This window comes from Xiphophorus hellerii, chromosome 10 (assembly GCF_003331165.1).
Source record: "Xiphophorus hellerii strain 12219 chromosome 10, Xiphophorus_hellerii-4.1, whole genome shotgun sequence".
Lineage (NCBI taxonomy): Eukaryota > Metazoa > Chordata > Actinopteri > Cyprinodontiformes > Poeciliidae > Xiphophorus > Xiphophorus hellerii.
In genome coordinates this window covers 21,027,143-21,048,695 of record NC_045681.1, presented here as the reverse complement: position 1 = coordinate 21,048,695, position 21,553 = coordinate 21,027,143, and the positions used below count along the sequence as shown (strand labels likewise).

Genomic DNA, 21,553 nt, shown 5'->3' with positions numbered 1-21,553 from the left:
TTATTATTATTATTACTACATTCCTTGACAAACAGTGATATGTTCAACTTTCTGCATGTTGTGTTTAGTTCTAGGACTGCACAATGTCAGAAAAATATTGTGATATGGTTGGTAAAAATTGTAATAATATAGATTACGATTAAGCCAGTTTTTCCGCATGCTTTAATTTTATTAATATTATACGATGAGTTTTAGTATCTCGGTTCCTAAACATAAACCTCTAGAGCAGACATACAAAGGCAGCTAAAGACCATCCAATTGGCCGGGTACATAGTCAATAGACAAACCGTGAAGAAACTGAAAATATATAAAAATAACAATATTGTGCATCTCCAGTTTATGTTATAGCGGGAGGTTGGCTGTCTTCTGAGTTAGTTGATGGATGGAGACTTTCCACTTTCCTGTCCACAGATTTCTCACAGTTTGTTCTAAAAGTGCAAGACAACCAACAGGAGATGCTCTGAGAAGACATTAATTTAATGGAGACAAATGAACGACAAGTTCCATTAATCACAGTAAATTTCAGTTTTACACCTTTTTAACTTTAGTCAAAGAAATGCCATGTGTGGTCATGTGGAACCTGTTTTTTTTGCTTTAGTTTCTACATTGTGCAGCTTGGACACAAACCACATTAAAGAGCAGAGCAATAAACCAATGAGTGACGGGGTCTGGGGAACAATGAGAAAACAGACTAAATGACAGGAGAGGAGATTGAATTGGAGCCTCAGGTTGTTGGAAAGTCATTACTAATGCAGTCGTGCAGAGTATTGCTTAAATGTGAAGGAGAAGCAGCAAGTGTGTGGGTGTGTGTGTGTTGTAGTAGTTTAATTTAATCTAGCTTCTTCCTGGGTCATTGTCCCCAAGATGGAAGGTCAGATGTTTTTGGTCATGGAGAAAGTTTGGACGATGGTTCAAATGTTGGCTGAATGATTCTTGAGGACTGTTTATTACCAAGTCAGGTGAGCGGATATTAAAAGCTGGAAGCGATTCCTGACTGTTTTATTCATAGCAAAAGTTGTTTCAGGTTTGGAGAATGCTCTCAAATTACATATCAGAGCCTCCGGATCCAGCAGGATGGAGTTCACACAGTTTAACAGCCGTCCTACACATAGAGCTGCCAACATCTTCACAGCAAAACAATGTAGTAACACTGCATACTTTATTTGCCAACAGTCCTGCTCTCACCACATACTATTAGGAGAGGAACTAGATATAGAAGAATAAAATTCAAGAGAACTTAAACATCCTTCAACATGTCTCTTAACACTGGAAGAAGATTGGGATAGATTCGTAAAGCTGGCACTGGAGAACATCTGCTGTTCTGGAGCTGAGACTTTTTGGCTGCTGGGTAAAGAGACCTTGTATTTTTAGCCATCTTGGTGTTCAACGCCATGGTACCCAATTGTTAACAGCTATACAGATTAAAAACCAAGAGGTCTATTATTAAGTTTCTATATTTACCGTGGCATGACGCTGCACATGGTGATTCAAGTCTGAGGAATCCATTTCTGCTGAATGGATTTGGATGTAGGAGAGAATCAGAACCGTCCCCGAACCCTTCAGTGATTCGTCACATGATTTAGAGAAACACGTTTCTTTCCAAGGGTTCCTTCAACTTCTAGAAATTTCAGACAGTAAAAATGTAGAGCTGGACATACAGATACAATAAGATTGTTCCATGACATTTAGAACAAAGCAGTAAACATGCTAGCTTATTTAGAGTTAGCATGTTTGTTAGCTACTCTATGTTTGGTCTGTACAGAGAAGGACCCACGTTGTTTCTGGCATCCCTTCAAAACTAATTAAAGCTGTTGCAAGAGGTAGTTTATCTGACTAAAATATAATTATGATTATTAAATATGTTGAAACCAAAGCCAGGTGGTTTCCTAGTGGTAAGGTAAATCCTTACAATTCCTTACTTGTCCGTTGTCTTACTTCTTTCAGAGCCTGCTTAAGCTTGGCAGCTCTCTACTGCTAACAAAATAAGCATATACAAGATAAAAAGTGTTTTCCATTTACAAAGTAAACTAAACCAAACTTTCGTATGCCATGAAATATGAATGAAATGCATTAAAAATGAAGGAGGTCTGATGTTGGTGGCTGGTGGAATTGCTCCCTGGAGGTTTCACACTCAGAAAAACAGCATCTGGGTGGGCTGTTGGTGAAAGAAAGAAAACACGTTTTGGAAATTGCAATGATAATAATGAAAAACTAGTTGAGGAGGCTTGAGTTATGTGAATTTAAAAGAATCCCAATTATTTTATGTTAATATTTAACTGAAAAGTACAAACCAATAAGTTTTCAACTAGATAAAGTTGAAATACTTGTTTTAAGTTGATAATTATTTAATAAAGATTATTAAAAAAAATACTAATTCCAATGGCAGATTTTTTTTTTAAAAACAGAATGAAAAAAAAACGTTCCATGTAATTGAATATAATCTATATTCAATAATTATTTACGTAAATCTATCGTTTTGAAGTTATTTTTGTCTTATTTCAAGTGTAGTAAGATATTTGCTCTAAAGACTAGACAAAAATACACTAATGCAAAAACTTTATATTAGAACTAGAACAAAAGTTAAGGGTGACACAGTTTAAGAACGATGAACATTATTTCTATTTGAAGGATATCAACGTTTTTTAAAAAAAAATGTGTAAGCAGGTTACATGTAACTCAGCTTTTACAGTGTTTGTCTTTGATTTTAATAAACGTTCCAGGCTGAGAAGTGCTACAATCATCTGTTTGTTATGATGAATAATTTTTAATAAATAATCTAAAGCTGCCAGTCATCGCTGTATAAACAGTCCTTTGCTACAAAAAGAATCCTATTCTGCTTTTTCAGTAAAACGCTCTAAAGGTCTGACCCGAGAGAGAGACCTCAGTCTGTCAGTGAATACCAAATACTCTCACAGCAACTCTACCTTCTGCTTGTTCTGTCTTCAGGGGACAAATATGTAGTGGTTGTAAGAATGGTTGCAATACGCCAGGGCTATGATTCAGCCTCCAAAGCCAGCAGGATCAAAAAACAATAAACATTTCTCAAGCGTTGCAGCTTTGTGTCTTCCTTGCGTGTTTTTCTTTGCAGCTCTAATAATCTGTTTAGATCCTGATATTCCCACAGTCTCCTGACCGTCTGTGAGCCCATCCATTTTATTTGCCAGTGTTATCACAAACCTTGTAATGATTGATGGCTCAGTTAGCTCCATTCTCGTTTCATGGAGCCAGAATCATTCCTCATGAGGTGACACTGCAGACGAATGGAAATGCTTTTGTGTATTTTCGTGGATTATGCAAACCGCCTTGCGGGTGTGGTGTTGGTAAATGACGCAACTCTCTGAAACAAAGCCGACATCGAGCAAAGCCGGGGATTTGTGTCTGTGACCTACAGATAGTACAGTGTGGTGACAGCATTACAGCTGTAAAAGAGGGCCTCCCTGGAGAGGCCAGTCATTTTACAACAAATGTTTTCCTACATACTTCAAAATCAACTCTTTCTACCTTCTTGTTCCTCTTTGTATGTACGCATATTTAAGTCACTGAAATATTGATTTTCTCTTGTCTTTCAGAATAAAGTCATGACCATCGATGGTGTGAAGGTCAAACTGCAGGTGAGACAGAAGAGCTGCGGATTTAAACAGATCAAGACTCTTGTTTTATTCTCCTTTGTGTGTGTGTGTAGGGGGGGTTCTTTTACAGGGTGTCTGTGAATCATTAAAGTCTTAAATTGATGTATATATTAAAGCCTCAAAATGTCATAAATTCTTTTACTTTTTTATGTAATTTGGCCTTAAGCACATTAATCACAGGTCTTATATTTTGTCATGGCAGGACTACTTAATCTCAAACATTTTATGTGGTTTTTTGTTTTTTTCTCTCACTGGACTTTATCAGTACCCTCCACCACCCAGTCATAGTACGCAATAAGGTTTTTACTGGCAAAGCTGCCATTATACTCTAGCTAGCAAGGTAAACTAGCTAAATAGATACCTTAGCCAGTTAGGTTAGCTAGCTAGATAAATGCCCCATTAAGTTAGCTAGTAAGGTTAGCTAGATAACTAGGTGCCCCATATGGTTAGCAAGTTAGGTTAATTAGCTAGACAGATGCCCTATTTAATTAGTTAGCTTAGTTGGGTAGCTAGCTAGATAGATACCCTAGTTAAATTAGCTAGCTAGCTTGAGAAAATTTAGCTTTTCTCAAGCTAACTTAACTAGTCTACCCTACTTTGCTATGTACCTAAGTATATTAGCTAGATGACTAGTTCCTAGCTAGCTGTCTGGCTAGTTTGGGTACATTAACAGCTACATTACCAGCTAATGTAATAGCAGCATATTAGTTGGCTAGCTGACTAGCTAATATACTGTAATATTGGCTATTATTAGCTAGCCAGCTAATATACTGCTAGCTGTGTTTATTATGGGTAAGTGTAAATTATCAGTGGTTGGCTTGACAACGTTCATCTTTGCCATTGCCTCATTTCTGTTTAAAACCAGGTTTCACCTACTCTAATTAAAATAACTAATGAAAGGTAAAAACATCCAGTGGCGTAAATACATTCTGTACGTCTTCGTTGCCTTCAGTATGAGGGCAAAGAGGCAAAAGCAACGAGTTAATGAGGCGTGGGTTTATCCATCAGTCAATTAGGCAGCCGCTCTGCCTGACTGAAGAGAGCATCAGGAGACACAGAGGGGAGGGAGGTGGATGGATGTCAGTCAAATTTCTTTTCTCAATTACACAATCTTCCTCATCGCTCTTTCTCTTCCTTTTTTCTCTTGTTTAATTAATTCATCTGTCAGCCTGTGAAACCTGGTATTTCAGGTGATATTTCAAAGATGGGCTCAATTATTACTATTTCTTTAATTGGCGCACCACTTTTCGGTTTGAGAGAGCTGACCAGTCTGAGGAGAAATGACCTTGCTACATTGTGGTCATCCCGGCTCCTTAAAGGGGGGACTGAGCTGAAATACTGAATCTTTCCTCTCGTTAAATTTAGTAATTGTGGCCAGAGATTAGTTGTCAGTCCAGTTTTTATATATCTGCACCTTTTTTGTGAGTTTCAAGCGAGTTTTTGTTTTTATGCTCCTCTTTTAATTAGACGGTAATGAAATGAAAATTAATGAGTCTGAAATGGAAAATAAAAATAGGCCTTTTTTACAAGTGTAATTACTGTCTAAACAAAATTACAGTGAAACCAAACATGTTTCGGGTCTTCAAATAAAAATCAACATTAAACGACGTGTTGTGAAATTCAAGTTCTTCTGATAAATTCAAATCAGTCTTTCGTAATCTAAGTAGTCTTGTCTCGTTGGAGACAAGATAACTGAAAATACTGTAAGTGTTTTGGATTTATATGTATAAAATCCTGCACAAATATATATTTTTAAAAAAGTATATTTTCCTAAGAGGGTGGTTTCAATTTCAGCCATGTTTTTGGTTTAAAAAAAAAAGTATTATGTATTATAAATATTTGGTAATGATCTATATATTGAACCGCTGATCAAAATGTAGTTTTAAAATAAGCCTAATAGATAAAGAAAGATAATTAAAGAACAAATTAAAACATTTAACAGCTATTTTTCCAAAATTTACACAAATTAAACAGAATTCCCTGAGAATTCGAGTTCTTCATGGATTAATGGTGGCACTTTCTCAACTGTGCAACCGTTTTACTCATGTACTCAGCAGCCATAGTGGTGTGTTACAATGGCATATGGCATGCTTTTTTTTGTTTAGTTTTTTTCTTTTTAATAAGCTTTTATTTGCAGCTTTTATTTGGCAAAGATTTCAGTAATGTTATTAATAATCACCTAAAACCTTTTCTTCCATCTTCTCTCTCAGATTTGGGACACAGCTGGTCAGGAGCGCTTCCGCAGCGTCACACACGCCTATTACCGTGATGCCAACGGTATGTGTCCTACCGCTGTGTGTGTGTGTGTGTGTGCCTCAGCTGTCATGACTGACAACACAGCTTTAATTTTCTCCTGTCTGAACTAAACCGCCCTGACATTTTGTTGTGCTCTTGTCTTCAAAATGTTGGCTGACATCTTATAGCTCATCGTAGCTCCCTCTCTATGAAGAGGCACAAAAACTCTGATTATTGTGGACAATAAAATGTGTTTTGACAGTTGCACCCAGTATTATTTTACCGATCTACTGGGTACAAAATAAGTTAGGTTAGGGTGAGTACTTACATTGAGGAGGGCGATTTAGTAACCTCAGCCGAAACCTATATACAGAAGGATGGATGTGTGTCTTTGTGCAGAACTTTTTTTTTGTTGCCACATTTAAACAGCAAAATTAAAACCCGAAACTTTAATATGTTTTATTGGGAATTTGTCTTGTTTGAAAAGATTGAACTTAACATCTAAATCTGTTGTAAATAATCTAAAATTGTAAATGCGTGTATGTGTGTATAAATGAATCAATAGTGTATTTTCCGGACACATTGTGTCATTTTAAAGCACAACTAAGTAACTTCAGTTATAAAGAATGCTGCAAATATCAAACTTAAATGATATTTGACTTTGTAATTAGACACCTTGAAATTGGGCCTCTGTCTCTTTAAGAAGCTCCTGCTCTTGCTGTGACTCCACTGTCAGCACTTCATCACCTCAGTGCTCCTCCATTATCCCCTTTACAACCGTTTTTAGGAAAGTTTGATAATTGTGAAGTATCTCTTATGAGTTAAGTAGACGTGGAGGTCCACCAGGTGATTGCTAATCGCTGCTGCCGCTAGTCTGGAGGAGCTGAGTCAGGGAGTGGGTGCTCTGTAATGCAGAATCTCAGCTAGTAGAAATATTTGGAGCGTTGTGAGACCAAACCTTTAGGCACTGCCAAATGGTTGCCAAGGGAGATTCAAGTATATCTCAAACATCCATGAAAAAAATCAATGCAACGTTCCGTTTATATTTTTCATGAGGAAATCTCTATGCCGACATTCTTCCAATATTTTTACATTTCATGTAGAGGATGTAGAAGATAACATTCTCACTAAACTGAAAAATATAGAATTTTTTTTAGAAGAGAATGAGGTGCAAAGCTGCAGGTTTACCGTCTCTAAGATATTTCGACTGCAACTATTACATCAAAGCAAAGACAACATTACAGTGTACATTAAATTGAGATAACATCCTGTAGATTGTCACAAGATAAATTCCATCCATCAGTTAAGACAAAAGCTATAAAGTTAAATCTAAATAATATGTCCATTAAAAAAACAACTAATTTGGGTCTCTGGATACAAATTACCAGTAGTTCAATGGTGCAATATGTACGCTATACAGTCTTCGTGGCTATCAATAATAGATATATGTAATTATACAAGTGTATTCTTATTATTACTGTTGGACCCTGAGTCTGGACTATAACCATCAATCCAGGTAAAATACACTCCAGCTTGTTATGTACAAATACTTTCAGAAGTATCTGTAGATTTCAAACAATCCCAATAAAGTTCACATTCCAGCATGATAATCTGGTTAATAAATTACAAACCGAAAAATTTGTTTTGGTTTCCACCTTTAATTATTAGCCCGTGTTGGATTTCACACATGGTCAGCTCCCATTCCACTGGATGTCAGGTTATTTATAACAACATGAGAGAGGAGGGGTGACGTCTCTGTGCTCCTCTGGCCCATTGCCTGTTGTTCTGATCTGTGAATTCTTCAGTTTACCCTCACTGATCTTTAACAAGACACCCGGGGAGCCTCGGATCAGAGCCTCTGAGCCGTCCGTCTGTTCCTGACTTTTAAATAAAACTCATTCAGCCTGACAGGCTGGACCGGGGGAGAGGACGCAGCCCAAACACAGCTAATTCCATCACTGCCTTCAACTAGCGGACGGCACTTCATGACTTGAAAAGATCCGGCTGTCAGAGGATTCTGCCCAATTGGAAAACATCAATAAGTTAAACTGAGCAAGTTCTAAAACGCGTTTGAGCCTCGGCTCAAAGTAAAAACTTAAAAACAGTGCTGCAAATAGTATGTGCGCCCTTACAAATTTCTCTCATTCATAAAAGTTTCAGACCACCAAATAAATTTAAAATGAGACAAAGATGACCTGAAGGATTGGAAAAGGCTGTTTTCAAACGATGATTTTACTAAACTGTCCAATAAAACCCTGTAAGGCTTCTGTGAAAAGGAATTGGACCTTTGTTCAGCATGTCACACACTAGCTGCGTTTCCATTGCAAATGTGTGCAAAACTCTCTCAATATTCTACTGATCTCAAAAACACTATTGTGATGTTTGCATTAAGTAAGAAGTACAATTAAATTCACAAGTGAATCAGTTGTCAAGTGAACAACTGGATGATCAACAACCTCCAGTTGTTGATCATGCTGAAACGATGGAAAAGATCAACTAATTTAGAAATCGATTAATTGTTAACTGGAGCATACAGACTCAAAAAAGGCCAAGAACAACAGTCAGAGCAAAACAAAAAAATATAGGCAATAAAATGTTTATTTTCTTATTTAAAAAGGAATTCGGGAGTTTTGTTTGTCTTTTACTATACATCCAATCTTGTATTAAGAAAGACTTCAGTGCTTAACTGATAAATCTGCAGAGTGCCACTTTTATTTCTCCTATCAAAGGTGGGCTGATGATGACCTGCTGTAGATGACGGAAATATAATTTTCTGCTTTAAACCGAAATATCCTGAACGAGAATTTTTGTTCTCGCTTGTTCATGACCTTAATAAGAAGCACAGTCGGGCTGTGATGATGGTAATAATCCAAAGCACACCAGCAAATCCACCTCTGACTGGCTCAATAAAAACAGGAGACATTAGGCTTGCCGAGGTCCAGACTTGAATCTGATTGTCTATGTGATAGTGAGATCCTTGAAATTCATCCAATCTGTCTGAATTAACACATCCTGTAAAGAAAAACTGGCCAAAATTCCTTCACAAAAAATGAGAGATTTTCCCACTTATTAAAACCATTTGATGCCAGTGGCTGCTGCCAATAAGCGTTTTGTATTATGAAGTACTCATGGTGTTGGAGGATGAAATGTAGTTCCATATTCTGTCTCTGTAACTATGGGTTTTGTCTAGCCATAGAACTCAGAATGAGCTGAGTTCTCGCAGCTCATTCCTGACAAATTACGGCCAGAACTTACAGTATTTCCTGTGCGGTGTCTAGTATTGAGTGTTTTACTGCAGTGGAAAAGGCAAAAAGAGTTCTTTTGAGTTGTGCTCTGCAGCTCCTGTGAAGCATGAAATGACCTGGCTACCAAGAGATTTGTTCTTGTTCTTGGAGGCTCGCGTAAAGGAACTAATTTCTTTGTTCTAGTGGGTTGTGAACAGAGCCTTAGAGCTAGTGCGAGTTAAAAATCAGGAAATTACTTTTGATATTCTGAGGTTTATTCTGTTACGTTTTGTGACAGATCAACACAGTTTAAATTCAAATCCTCCTCTCATGTCCAAAGGCTTCACTATGGCCATTTTCTTTTAACTTTTACACAAGAAGCTGTTGAGATTTTTACCATTAGCTTTTTCTGAACAGATATTTGTGAAATTCCTCAGTACTAAATCAGTTTTGACAATATAGAGAGCGTCATTAGCATCTTTGTGACTAGTTTAAAACTTATGTCCCTATCTTTTTTTTATATTGGCTCATATTAGCGAAGTCTCGGGTTCTTGAAAAGTCCATCTGATTTGGGGTGTGAATTGACACATGGTATGATGCGGTGGATGGCCCAATTTGTTGTCTGGCAAAAGTTGAGAATCTCTAAAACTGCAAAAATATGGAAAGACAAAGTGGTAAAATGACCAGTACCAGCAGCAGTGGCAGCACTTGGCAAAGAAAAAAGGCGGTTGGTTAATTTTTTTTGTGAGAACTCTTAGGATTCTGACACAGACACAGATCAAAAATTCATGATTTAAAAGGTTTGTTAATCAGCTGTGTCTCCACTGACCAGCAGCACAAAAATGGCACAAAAACTGCAGGAAATTTAAAGGGGCAGCATTATGTAAAATCAACTTTTATGAGTTTTACATCATGTTATAATGTTATTCCCATCAAAAACACATGTGGAGCTTTTCCTTGATTCTTTCACACATGTTTGAGAAATCCTTAAATCTCCCATGGCAACCATTCAGCTGTGCAAAACACCCGGCTGGACCTAGCCCCGCCTAGTTCCACAAAACTCCTCCTCGGATCTGCAGTTTCCAAGAACAGAACAGCCGTCCCTTTTGACTCCTCCACTCAGCTCCTTCTGACTAGCCAGCAGCAATTAGCAAACACCTGGCGGAGCTGCACATCAGCTGAGCTCCTTATAGGAGCTACTTCTCAGTGCAACGTTGGTAAAAACGTTGATAAAGGGTTAACAGAGGAGAGATGTTGTAATGACTTCCTGGAGACGGAGTGTTGGACTGAGCCAAGGCTTCTTAAAGGGACGGAGCCTAATTTCAAAGCATCAAATTGTGAAGTCAGTTTTCTTTTAAAATCAAAATCAAATTTTATTTGTATAGCACATTTCAGCAGCAGGGCATTTCAAAGTGCTTTACATCATAACAAACACAAAGTCATGCAACATAGAATCAACAATCAAAACATTACATTAAGTCAAGTGCCATCATTAAATTTGTAATTGATTATGTTTCAAAAGCAACTCTAAAAAGGTGAGTTTTTAGGTCACGTTTGATATATGCAGCACTTCTATAACAGATGAAGATAACATAGTTACTTGATTGATTGAGCTATAAAATGATACTTAAAAATACACAATACTTCACTTTAAACTGAGTAATCTGTTAAGAAATAACAGTGACTGGAATTTATTGAATATACTCTATATACACTCTGCATTTAAATAGACAGTAGTTTCACTTAAATGGGCAAATTTTAGTGGTCAAAATAAATATTTGTTTCTCTCTTATATGACTCGTGGGCGTTTTTAATTTCACACTAAAATGTAATATTTCATCTTAAAGTACACTTTTGTTGATTTTTCTATAAAATCTGACATTTGAACAAGTAAGAGTGGCAGGAGCTGATAACGTTGACTTGAAATGTAAAGGTCGTGCTGTGGAAAACATGCGAGAAAAGTTAATTTAACAGAGAAGAGATTAATCCAGCAGATAAGATCATGTTTTGAGATTCATCAAATCTTCTCTGCTAACAGACCCGCAAAGGGCCACGGAGATCACTGGGTGTATTTTTAGCACCGATTTGTACTAAAGCGTAATATTCATTAAGCCCGTAATGTGAGAGCAGGAAGATCCTGGCTGTCTGAGGCTGGAGTCAGCCCAGCGCAATCTGCCAGGCCCATCTGGTGTAGGGCACCAACGAGGTCTGGACGGGTCCAGAACCCAGCTGCACACTCACGGCACACCTGCAGCCCTCTCCCCGCCCAACTCCACCGCTCCTCTCTGACTGGAGCTGACAGTTTGTCATTTCCACAGCGTGAACTGAAACCACAGGCTGCGAAATATGAGCAGAGGAAGCACGCTCTGCAGGTGGAACGAGTTAGGAGGAGCTGCGTTACCTGGGAACGGGGACGATTAAAATTAGACGGAGGAAAGAAATCCGAGAACAGAGAAGGAAAACTTGGAAGAGACGGGTTCAGTCATTGTTTTAAAGAGAGCAATGGTGGCGTTTTAGAAGAATTTAAATATAAAACTGTCTACCTTTTTAACTGTGTGATTGGAATATAATTGTCTAATACAAAGGAACAGTTTTCTGTGAAAAGCACTAAATGTTCCTCTGAATGATTTTCAACTTTTCCTTTAGGGGAAAGTAGAGTAAAAGAAATTGCATCTAAATAAAAGTTAGCTTTTTAGGATAATGAGTTAATATTTCCCTTTCAGATTAATTATTCCTCAAGTTTTGATTCTAAAGAATGGAAAAAGCACAAACTACTTTCCAAACGAGACGCTCGAAGAAACCCTCATCGCTACAAAGGTAGAAGAAATGGAGTGCGAAAATTGATTTTTGTGAAACAGGTAATGACTGCGTTACAAGTTATGCCTCCAAATGCTTCACGATTGAGCATTTTAGGCAATATTGAGAACAAGGACTCCTGCTGCTTCATTTTGCGGTAATGGCCCCACTGCTCTCTCTTTGTTCCCCGTGTTGTAAAGAAACTGATAATGGCTCTCTAAATACATCTCAACCAGACGTCGCTTTTATTGTAATCCTGCCGAGTTGGGACCATTTCATATCGTTAAGTGTGTTGTAGGACTCTAATTTTTAATTAAAAAAGACATTAGGAATCATGTTCCTTCTTTTAATTGCATATCTAAAAGTGTATTTCTGCAGTTCCAGGGTTATAAAAGGTCATAAAAGGGAATCAAAGAGACCTCTCTTGGGTTTCGTGTCTGAATGGGAATTGGGTTGGGTGGAATGGTTTTTAGAGATTTCATCAGAGCACAATGTCAACTCAACAGACATGTCAGAATAAGTTTAGATTAACATCTAGTGCAAAGTTCAGGAGGGGGAAAGAAACCCTTCTAAAGAATGAAGTAATTCTGTTACACCATGATCTGATGTTGACCTATCTTGTCGGTCTAATGGGAATGCTTCCTTTTCAGACAAGAGTTTTGACCTTACGTTTCAGGCTGTCAGAAAAAAACAATTAGATGTTTTGGATCAACAGATGTACATTTGTAATAGACTACTTTCTTTATTTTAAGCTTTATTCTTTATATCTCTCAGTGGTTTGTATCAGTTTAACAAATCAAGGTATTCAAGTAGATGCGTCCATATCTTATAATTGATGCCTCATGCATTCACATCAACCCCGTTTAGTCTGCTTTCATCAAGCTGTAGTTTATTTGCCCAGAAAGTCTGATTTCATTTGGGGAGGTGTCGATGTGTAATCGAACTCTGATGCAGACCCAATAGAGCGAACTCAAAAAACTGGTTGAAGTGAACTCTGGAGCAGTTCGAATGCCAAGTAGACCAGAAACCGCTCCAAAAGCAGGAAGCAGTTTAAAGCGCAAGGTATTCTGGATAAATACACGTGTGTCTGGTGCTAGAGGGATAAATTCTCAGGGTCTTTTACCAAAGAGAAATCTGACGCCACTCAATATTTGTTTCCGTTTTGTGAAGGAAGTTCAGCTCAGTGTTTGACGTTTTTGTGTTGTTTCCTTCAGCGGTTTTTGGTGCAGCGCCACCACAGGTGAAGGAAGGTAACAGGTTGAAATGAATCCATTCGGAAATTCAAAACGGTGTCATAAGGTAGAACAAGTTCAGCATCTAACCTTGAGGTTCACAGGCTCCACCTCAGGGGTCTTTGTTTCTTTTTATATGAATCCATAAAAACAACCAGATTGGAATAGTCCTTCAATCTCATTTCTGAAATAAGAGAAACTTTCTAAGTTCCTGTCTGAAACTATAAACTGTCTTCTTTTCCCTGTGATTCCTACAGTACCAGTGTCCTCTAAAGATGACAGCAATTACTCAAATTTTTTATTTATGTATTTTTTGTGTGATCAAGGTCAAAAATGTCAGGAAGCATTTGTCCATCAATATGTCATGACTTTGTTTCTGGCTCTCCACCCTTTAAGTCTCTGAAGACGCATGATCCAGTGACTCTGACATTTAATCTTTAGTTGACAAAATGAAACCATCTGCCCGTCCTAACAACATCCTCCACATGGTGATTATAAAGCTTTTTCCTGCTATTGGTCCTTGTATTGTAGAAATTTGCAATACTTCACTTTTAACCGGTGTGGCCTCCAGTCCCTTCAAGCACGCTGTTGGGGGACCAATGGTAAAAAAATCCGTAAAATCCACAACTTTGTATCTAGAGCATCTATTATAATGGTTCTCATGGATTTCTCATCTGCTTTGACGCTATTTGCCACTCGGCCGATGAAGCTGCCAGCAGTTCTGTAAATGTTAAGGCATAAAGTACAGACCAAATCAAACATTCATCCCATGCTGGCATTTCCGACATGCTTCTTCCACAGCAGCAGTGTCAAATGTCAGGTTCCCTTTGGTGCAGTCGCTAATGTAATTACTTTTTAATTTATGTGACAATAAATTGATAGAAGATTGTGACTTGTAATCCCACCGAGGCCCCAATAAAACACTTCCAACCTTCAAACGAGTGGACTGGTGTTAAACGTCTGTTTATTTTTAATTTTTTACGACGGTAACAATTCCATAAAAATGCTGTGAAAAGCTGATACTTTCATCCACGTCGATTTGTATTACATTCGTCTGTGTTCTGCTGACCAGCCAAAAGAAAGGAGAGCGTCAGCCTATAGAGAAGCATCAAAGATGTTGACGCTCTTGAAGGATTCGGTTGTAAAACCCAGTCAATACCTTAATTTATGCAACTTCAATTCAGAAATACTTTATTGATCCCAAAGGGAAATTAAATGTCGTTGTAGCTCATCAATTCAAAGTCGTCAAAGAGTTATTGTAGATGGTGATGGCAACCAATTGAGTTGATTAACTAAATGGGCAGGTAGGTTATTTTTGGACAGAACTATCTGTCTCCTACACCTCTGTTATCTTTTTTCCCCCTGATTGTCTCAATATCACAAAAGGTCAAATGTCGAACCACTCCACTTTTCAGGAAGGAGACGGTCATATTTTCATATTGGACCAAAATAATGCATGTCAGGGAATGTAAATTTTCCAAATAGAAAAAAGTAATGTATTATTACTACATTTAGCAAATTGAATTGCTTTTGTATTCCTGGCTTATCAACCTCTATAAATGTTTAGTGGGATTGAATGACAGACGATCTCATATAAACAGTTTTATATATCTGTTTCAACACCTCTAAAATAATTGGGTCATTAGGAGGAATGTGTAGAGCTTAGCTTTACTCTTGGGTGTGTTGATGGCAGAGAGGAATTAAGAAACGTGAATCATTTAGAAACGAGGTGAAGAGTGATGGGGGAAGCAAAACATTAGAGACAAATGGAAAAGAGTTGGATATAAATAGGACAAGGCAAAGCTTCATCTTCATCATCCAAAAGACACCTGGATGCAGAAAAAACATCCGACTTCTACTTTATTAAAGGAAAATGGAAAGTTAGTTTAACACGATGTCTGAACCCACGTCATGGAGCCAACTTTCATAGTGTAACATTTTGAACCTCGGTAATGCATTGAGCTGCAGCTGTGAGGGGAGTTTTAACTCTATTATGATTGATCCACTGTTCTGTAAAAACTGACACGGCAAGATGAAGACTTGCCGCCCACTGTTAAACAGGAGACTCGGCAGAAATGACAACAGCAGCTGGAACGATGAGGGGGCAAAGGGAGAAAACCACGTTGGTCACCAGTCAACATCACTCTGTTTGTTGTACAGTAAGCCTGTGGATTTATTAAGGGAGCGGTTGTTCTTTCAGGCATTGCTTCTCGTGTTTACCTCTCCAAGGTTCACGCCCAGATCAGACACACAAATCACTGCCCTGAACTCAACATGTAAACACTCTGCTTGGACGTCTGCTCAACGTCCCATTTTTGGTCTTTTGTGTTGGCAGTATCAAGTATCATAGGAGCTATGAAACATAGTCAGCAGATTACTGGCTTTCATATATTTGACCAATGATAAAGCACATCTGTACAAAGATGAGCTTTAAAGAAAACACGTCAGACTAAACAGAAAATTTTAAGCAATTAAGTCTTTATATGTCTGAGTGTCATTTAGAAACAAGTCATGAGTATTTTAGATATGACACCTATTTAGGGTTTCTTTGGTTTGTCCTTAAGCAGAATCTCAGGGAAGTTTTTTACCTTTGGATAAAAATCTGTACTCAGTAGCTTTATACACTGATCAACCTCTTAAACCAGAAAGGTAAAAGTAATGCCATCTTAGACATTAGCTATGTTTTTATTCAGCTTCAATTTGAGGGTATTTAAGATAAGATAAGATTTATTTGTCATTGTCATCAACAGATTACGAGATTGAGATTTGCTCGACTCGAGTACACTCGAGCGTAAAGTTCAACTCAGCTACATGCAAAGAAGTTATACCATCCCAAACGAGTAAACCTAATCAGGCCTATTGTCTGAATGAATTACCTCATTGCCTTTGTTTGGGGACAAGCACGCTGAAGATGCTCCTTGAACAATAGTTGCCAAATTTCTCGTCCACCTCAAAACTCGCTGCAGCCAAACTGATTTTCTGAGACTAAAATGGGTAGAAATTATTGTATTTCCTTTCTTTTGGGCAATAAATGTAAAAACTATAACAGCAAGGCTTTGTTTTGGTTTGATATAGTATTTAAACAAATTGCACAGCAATCAAAATGACCGCCTTGACCACTTTAGACGTTATTTACACGGGACCTCTGTACAGAGACTGCTGGTATTCTCGGATGTTGATTGGGGATAATTCTTGTGTTTAGACGGCTCTGCATCACTGTGTAGGTGAGTCCGCCAAGACTCCTTGAATCCGTTGTAGGGCTTATTGTGTCAGGATACTGTGATTCTAGCATGTTCTTCACCTCACAGGTCCGTTCTGCATCAAATGTAATTTCTGTCTCCGACAAACCGTCTCTGTCTCATGCAAACATCCATATTCCGTAACAGACGTGTTAAACTGCAAGGTTAAGTGACACACACGTTTTACCGTAGAACAAATCCTGCAGCCGTGCGTTCTGGCATGTGCGCTTTCACACCTGCGGAGTATTTCACGCTTACTTCAGCTGTGTACATTTTTTTTTTATTTTTCCTGACATGCCTTCGTCTCCAAATACGCTCCAGTCAACGAATTGGACACTCTGTCCTTAAGTGACTCCCGAGTCCAGACCACGTTGGTTCTTCAGCAGGTTTAGACAGTTTCTCACTGGTAGCTCGTACTTCTCAGGGTCTCGATTAAATTTCACCTGCTGCATTTAGCTGACGCTTTTAGGACGGGCGTTCTTTTCTAAAACATCCCTACTTACGCAGCTTTTTTGCATGTTGATGTCTGGTGTGTTTTCAGACTCACTAATTGGCAGATGGAGAGTTCACAAGCAACACTCGGCCATTATATAGGAATAATTATTCAGGCTCCGATCTCGTATGGTTTACAGATAAAACATCACAACACCTTCTGAAACGAAGAAATGTGCTTGATTAAAAACAAAGTCCCACGTTGTGAAATAATGACTCATTCCCACAGGAGAAAACTGTTGACCGGCTTAAGTAAAGTCTTCAACTTGGAGGTGTTGGGGCTTTATTTGTGACAATGTTTTTTCCTTTCTTTTGTCTTCCTAATTGGATTTTGTGTGTATGCATGTGTGTGTATGGACTCCTTGTGGTTTGCTGTGATCGCCTTACAGTGGCAGTCCACCAATGAGAGAGGAAATTAACTCGTCGGTCACATCTTCCCGCTCCTTCTGGATACTTTCCACTGTCCACCTCATCCTCCGTTTCTTGGTTTGACACGCTCAGACAGCACTCAGTGATTACAACTCATTAAACGCCCTTCACAGACATGCCTGGCTGGAATACGCAAGCCAAACTTTTAATTCAGTTTGGATCTGGAGACGTAGCAGCTACGGCTGAGATGTAGAAGGGTCGAGTACGGAGGGGAAAAGTGAAAAAACAAAACAGGACGGGACAGTGACATATATGTAACGGAGACGAGGACTGTGGGGATTACATGCGGCAGGTAGTGGTGAAGTGTTGTGGAGGTAATAGCCTAAGGGCACATTTTCCAGCCGAAGGTTAAGCCATCTGTGAAAATGAGGTAAAATGAGCCTTGTAGGTGTAATGATTTTCCTCCTGTCCTGCAGAGCCTCATAATGCCCACATCTCTCCACTAAAAACACGCCTGAGGTGATATTATTCTCTGTGGCGGCGCGAAGCTGCTGGAGCTCATTAGGATTCACATGTGTAGTTATGTTGTCAGCGAGCAGACGAATGCTGCGCTAAAGAGCAGAGTTCAGCACTTCCCTGAGCCAACACTGTAATCCATTTACATTTTTTATTTTCTTTTTGTCCCTGCGTTTCACCTGTGCAAATTTCTGCAAATTGTTATTCAGAAGGCGGGTTATAGACTGTTCTTTTTTTTTTTTTTCTTATGGGTTACCTCACCACATGAGGTTGGGCTCTGAAACGGCAGAGTGGTGCGATGCTACGTCATTGTAGCAGATAGCTACTTTAAAATATAAACGACTAAAAAGCACGAGCTATAAATATGTTAAGATGTCGATGTTTAACGAGTAGCAGATCCGATAAAAGAACTGAAGGTAAACAGTTCCAGATTCTCTCATCTTGTCTTGTTTTATCTTTGTTCTCTCATTTAATAAATCCTCTCCCAGTGGTGCGATGTCCCTGTTTCACCATCACTTTTTAACATCTGCACTGAGATGAATTAGTGGCTATCTGGCAGAAACTAAAGCCGAATTAAAACTTGACAGGAGTTCCTCTGCAGGATTTTGTTGGGTTTTTAAAGATAAAATAAAGCTAAATGCAAAAATGTTTTCTTTTTTGTCTTGTCTCTTTCCTCCCAGCTCTGCTGCTTCTGTATGACGTCACCAACAGAGCGTCCTTTGACAACATCAGGGTAAGATCAATCACCTTGAAAGATGCTCGTCTTTGTTTTTTCTTTCTCTCTCTCTCTGATGCAGTGTTGGTGTCGTTCTATTTCAGAATGGTTTTAAATCCACAAGCCTGAATCGTGTTATTTGGGCAAAGCTCGTTATTTACCAGCAGACTGTTTTTTTTTTTCCTTTGGTGAAGAGTTCATGAGGTTAATAGCATATTAACTTCACAGTAGGTAAGCTGTATGCCTGATCAAAAACAGCTGGGAGATCTTGCTGTGTGAAATTCCACATCTCCTTAAAAATGGACTCGTTAGTTATTGCATCATCTCTGACCATCGGTCTACCATCAGTCCTTCCTCTTTTGTAAATTGTTTCCTTGACGTATAATTTACATCCAACACATTTTAACGTGTGCAACAGTTTTTCCCACTCCGAGCCGTTTGCAAGCGCGCTGAAACTCCCCCGCCAGCATCAGATAATGAACAACAAGGCCACCGAGTGAGGATCACAACAACGGCAGCAAATGAGGGAGGTGACGAAGGCGAGCAGCATGGGCCGCGCAGATAAGAGCGCGCGCTGTCGCTAATAGACGGATCTCTTTGTAGTCCCAATCTCTGGTGTGTGAAGTCTTCTCCTCTGTTATTCTGCAGCCATTTCCTGTCCCATTTGGTGTTGCTCTCCTCTCTGCTCGGCGCGTTTCTCTCCTTTGATGAACATGGAGCAGAGATGAGAGCAGGACATGGTCATTGTAGGAGAGTCTCACATGTAAATAAGTGTGTGTGCGTGTGTGTGTGACCGCAGTGTCCATGGATGCTTGTTATACAGTATGTGTTCACACGCCTGAACTTTTCCACATTCACACCTGTCGCCATAACAAATTTTGCTGTCCGATAAATTGTCCCAGAATAAATCGCAATAAACGATAATACTGTTTTAAGACCATTTTCAAGTAATATGATGATAAAGCTCATCCTCTCAATGATCAATAAACTTTAGTTTTGTTAGGAACACGTACCACTGGAACTTTAAGGTATTTTAGATTTTCAAAATGTCTGAAAGAAAAATACCAAAAATTATAAAACTGAAATAAAACCACTTACAACTGAACCCATAAATGGGACGATTTATAAAGTCTGTAAACAAAACTGCCCTTCAAAAACTATTCATCATCACAGTGGAAATTATCAAACATTTTAATTTATTATGTGATTGATTTATGGTGAAAGTTTTAGTCAGACTTTGTCGCATCATAACTCCAAACCTCTTGAGTAATTGGGAGTTTATGTGATTGAACAAAAAAAAGCACAAAAAGAAAATCCCATTTTCTACAAAATATTTCCCGCTCAGTCAGATTGGATGGTGATCATCGTTTATTTCCAACTTTTGCCTCAGATCATCAGTTCTGTTTAGGTCTGGACTTTGACTGGGACATTCCAATGGGTGGCTATGGTTTTAGTGTGGTATTTAGCAAAGGATTGCTATTTATTTAGTTAACTCCATCACCCCATCCATTCCAGCCAGCTTTGCTGTTCCTGATTAAAAAAACCCACAGCATGATACCGCCACCACATTTACCCAACCAGATGATGTGTTCAGAATGATGGTGCTTGATAATTTTCCATCCCATTTTGAATTTAGCATTAAGCTAAAAGTTTAATATTGGAGCAGAGCGCCATGTTCCACATGTTTGCCTTGTTCCACATAAGGTTTCTGACAAACTCACGGCTTTCTGTTCATAGTGCTGTTCCTCTTGCCGCCCTTAGATGGAGCCAGATCTGTTGAGTGCATGATTCCTGCAACATCCAGAGAACACATAAGCAGGAAAACGTTCCTTTGAAACTTGGATTAAATTCTGGGATGAAAAACAAGCATGTGAAGCAAATTTAATCCATCTTAATTCAAATTTAGGAAGCAGCGTCGCTTCAATTTTCATTTACTTCCCTTCAGCAGACTAATCCTTTTTTCTCCCTCGTGTCAGAGAACAGCTCTGATACGGCTTCAGTGAGACGCATCGACTCTGCTCCACATTGAAGTTTCCACTGTTAGGCAGTGAGTGTGTTTAGTTCCCATCATCAGGACAAAACGGCCCCAATGGCCAGGGCAGATGCAAACCCAGTAGGAGGCTGATGAACAGTGGATGTGTGTGTGTGTGGGTGTGTGTGCGTATGCGTGCGTGTGTGTGTGTGTGTGTGGGTGTGGGTGTGGGTGTGTGTGTGTGTGTGTGTGTGTTTGTGATTGTTGACCAGGCTGTTTTTGTTTCTGGGGCGGTCAGAGACGACACCTGTTCAACACAGAGCTTGTAAACAAATTCAAAGTACATTATACAAAATGTCTGACTGGTGTCACATATATTTTATGGAGAAGAAGAACAGTAGAGTGATGGTGAAGTTTGGCTCCTGTTGTCAACACATCTCTGTACATAGTGTCTTCTGTTGAGTATTCATTACCCAACCAATGTATGCAATATGATACTTTGACCTTTTTGAAATCTGTACCCAAAAAATTAACCAATGTGTGGAAAAAGTAAAACTACTAATATTAAGTAATTAAAACTACCAAACCCACTCTAAAAAACAATTTAAAAGACCAAAAGTCATAAAAAAATACAACTAAATTACAATGAAAAACCCAAAACTATTATAATCTGGGGCCAGACTCGTTAACCAGCCAATACCAGCATCACTTTACAAAAGCTGTGCGGCGCAATAGACATGTTTACTGAACAACAACTAAACTCCATTACTAACTTCTTCCATATTTTGCTGAAGTCCTCAAGTAAGTCGATGCCCAACTTCCTCATCCTTTTATTTTGAAATATCTCTGGCTAAAGTAAACTGAGTGAATCATTGATGAGAGTTCATGGAAAATCCCTTTCCAATAGTCGTGTCCATGTATTAAAATTAAAATGTTAAAATTAGCACAATTGTAATTATCAGCGCTTTTAAGTGGACATTATTCTACCACCTTTTACTTCTGCATACATAACTACATCATGGTTCAAACATACCGCGTATGAATGCCATTAAACTGTGCGGCTTTTACTCTCGTCTGCTAAGCTGATGCAAAATTCATGCTAATTCTTGCTTGTTAGGGAGAAATATTCCAGTG

At 38.6% G+C, this 21,553-nt stretch overlaps 1 protein-coding gene across 1 annotated transcript in view; it reads left to right on the top strand.

Annotated features, from left to right (window-relative positions):
• LOC116726780 (ras-related protein Rab-26-like) overlaps window positions 1-21,553 on the top strand; it is an 82,246-nt gene that overhangs the window by 30,840 nt on the left and 29,853 nt on the right. The window contains exons 3-5 of the mRNA XM_032573664.1: window positions 3,570-3,611; window positions 5,840-5,906; window positions 18,413-18,465. Of these exons, the coding sequence (XP_032429555.1) occupies window positions 3,570-3,611; window positions 5,840-5,906; window positions 18,413-18,465 (162 nt within the window). The remainder of the gene's footprint in view (window positions 1-3,569; window positions 3,612-5,839; window positions 5,907-18,412; window positions 18,466-21,553) is intronic.